Below are 2,988 nucleotides of genomic sequence, written 5' to 3' on the forward strand. Positions count from 1 at the left end.
GGGGGGGGGGGAGACAAACACATATATATATATACGACGGGCTTCTTTCAGTTTCCGTCTACCAAATCCATTCACAAGGCTTTGGTCGGCCTGAGGCTATAGTAGAAGACACTTGCCCAATGTGCCACGCAGTGGGACTGAACCCGGAACTATGTGGTTGGTAAGCAAGCTACTTACCACACAGCCACTCCTAGCTATTATCTTAGTCAATCGTAAGCCACAGACACATACATAGCTGTTTCGATAGAAAGAAGCAGATATGAGAAGTCTTTTGCCTCTCAAAGTGCCTGTTACGCTAGCAACACGTGAATCCTAGCAGTCTTTGAAAAGTCTTTTATCTGCGAGGAAGCACGTGTTGACAAATTTGACGCTCTGTTCTGTGTGATTATGGCAGTGGAGGTGCAATGGCCCAGTGGTTAGGGCAGCGGACTCGCGGTTTCGATTCCCAGACCGGGCATTGTGAGTGTTTATTGAGCGAAAATACCTAAAGCTCCACGAGGCTCCGGCAGGGGATGGTGGCGAACCCTGCTGTACTCTTCCACCACAACTTTCTCTCACTCTTTCTTCCTGTTTCTATTGTGCCAGTAATTCAAAGGGTCAGCCTTGTCACACCGTGTCACGCTGAATATCCCTGAGAATTACGTTAAGGGTACAATAATGATGAAATCACATTGTAACGTTACCTGAGAATGGGAAATATATTGTTTTTAGACAGCTTCTGACTTGTCTCCCATCAACCAACTCACTATATCACATCTCAATTGAAATCAATACAAGACCTGGTTAGATGTTCCAAATACAAAATAGGAGAAAAATAATTGAAGAGTAGACCAGTTTTATTTAGATTCCAAACTGTTATGAATATTCACTAAGGCTGGTGCAGTCAGAATTCTGGAATTTGAAATCTACAGTTAAAATGATGAAATGTCTGAGAAACATTGACAACGGACACAAGAATATTGATGATGATGATAATTAAAATATGACTCCACATACTTTGTATTATGTAAATTTTAATACCACAATGACACTTGCAAAATAATATAGCCATGACTTTTCCCATATGAATACATTAGTTAATAGATTACTGTAAGACAACAATCTACTTCAATGATCACAAATGATTACTCTTTAGCATGAATACGTTTGTGTACAGTTACTGCAGTACGTTGAGTGAATGCTTTACCACAGATATCACAATGATATGGTTTTTCTCCAGTATGAATACGTTTATGTCCCTTTAAATCATAACTCCGAATAAATGCTTTACCACAGATATCACAATGAAATGGCTTTTCTCCAGTATGAATACGTTTATGATCAGTCAAAGAATTACTTCGAGGGAATGATTTTCCACAGATATCACAATGGTATGGTTTTTCTCCAGTATGAATGCGTTTATGTCCCTTTAAGATACTACTTTGAACAAATGCTTTACCACAGATATCACAAGGAAATGGCTTTTCTCCAGTGTGAATGCGTTTGTGTCCTGTCAAGGCACTATTTTCATGGAATGTTTTGCCACAGATGTCACACCGATAAGGTTTCTCTCCTGTATGAATGTGTTTGTGTACAGTTAATTCATCATTTCGAGAGAATGATTTGTCACAAATATTACAGTCATAGGGCTTTTCTCCTGTATGTATACGTTTGTGTTTAATTAGCTGATTGCTTTGATTGAACGACTTACCACAGAAGTCACATTGAAATGGTTTTTCTCCAGTATGAATGCGTTTGTGGTCAGTCAGGTTAGTACTATTGGGGAATGATTTACTGCACATATCACATTGATATGGTTTCTCTCCTGTGTGAATGCGGATGTGATTAGTTAAAATATCTTTACGAACGAATGACTGACCACAGATATCACACTGATATGGTTTCTCTCCTGTATGAAGACGTTTATGAATAGTTAACTCACTATTTCGAGAGAATGATCTACCACAGATATCACAGTGATATGGTTTCTCTCCTGTATGAATACGAATGTGAATAGTAAGATAACCTTTTGTAGTGAATGACTTTTTACAAGTATCACACTCGTATGAAGACTTTGCCAACTTTTTTGCCATTTCTTTAGAATAAGAATAAGTCATTTAACTCATTTAAACAATTTTTCTTCTTTCACTGAAGTATATATGTTTATTTTCCTTTTTATATTTCTAACAAATACACCTGTTATGTGTCCATCAACTGTGATCTATGCTGCAAAGTCGTTTATCTACAAGGCAAAATTATCTCTCATTTATTCTAGACATTGACATACACAAATATTGCTAAAAGTCTCACTCAGCAAAAACATTTCATCATAATTCATCAGTTTTATATAAACATGGTTACAATTGTTCTGCATAACATCTTCCTTTGTCTTTAGAAGATCATCATCATCATCATCATCATCGTTTAACGTCCGCTTTCCATGCTAGCATGGGTTGGACGATTTGACTGAGGACTGGTGAAACCGGATGGCAACACCAGGCTCCAGTCTGATTTGGCAGAGTTTCTACAGCTGGATGCCCTTCCTAACGCCAACCACTCAGAGAGTGTAGACCACTCGCCTCTGATGTAAAAAAAAAAAACAACTTTGTACCAGTTTGAGCCAGGATCCTGAAATAAGGAAAAGAGTGTAAGATATAAAGAATACTTACACAGCAGAAATTTTTATTTTGTTTCAATATCGATAAATTGTATACATGAATCTTGAATAGAACAACTGAATTCCTGAAGTGTATCTATATATTTACATTCTGTTATAACAATTAATCAGACACTCCGTTGGTGATCAAAAGAGCAGCCTGCTTATGAAATTCATGTGAAAATGGTTGAGCACAGAATAAAACAATAATTAAAGGAATCCATAGATGAAAAAATGGTTGCGAACCCGCTTTAGAATGACGAAAAATAACGGGAAAGAAAGCAAGAATTATGTTAATCCGAAGGCTCAATAGGAAGGAAAAGAGGGGCAGAAACATTAAAAAAAAAAAAAAA

General features: G+C 37.2%; 1 protein-coding gene across 1 annotated transcript in view; it reads right to left on the reverse strand.

Moving 5' to 3' along the window:
- The window catches only part of LOC106884295 (zinc finger protein 271), an 8,093-nt gene that overhangs the window by 4,439 nt on the left and 666 nt on the right, over positions 1 to 2,988 (reverse strand). Inside the window, exon 2 of the mRNA XM_052972530.1 lies at positions 1,169 to 2,607. Coding sequence (XP_052828490.1) covers positions 1,169 to 2,096 — 928 coding nt within the window. The 5' untranslated portion in view covers positions 2,097 to 2,607. The remainder of the gene's footprint in view (positions 1 to 1,168; positions 2,608 to 2,988) is intronic.

The sequence above is a fragment of the Octopus bimaculoides genome, chromosome 13, assembly GCF_001194135.2.
Source record: "Octopus bimaculoides isolate UCB-OBI-ISO-001 chromosome 13, ASM119413v2, whole genome shotgun sequence".
Taxonomy (NCBI): domain Eukaryota; kingdom Metazoa; phylum Mollusca; class Cephalopoda; order Octopoda; family Octopodidae; genus Octopus; species Octopus bimaculoides.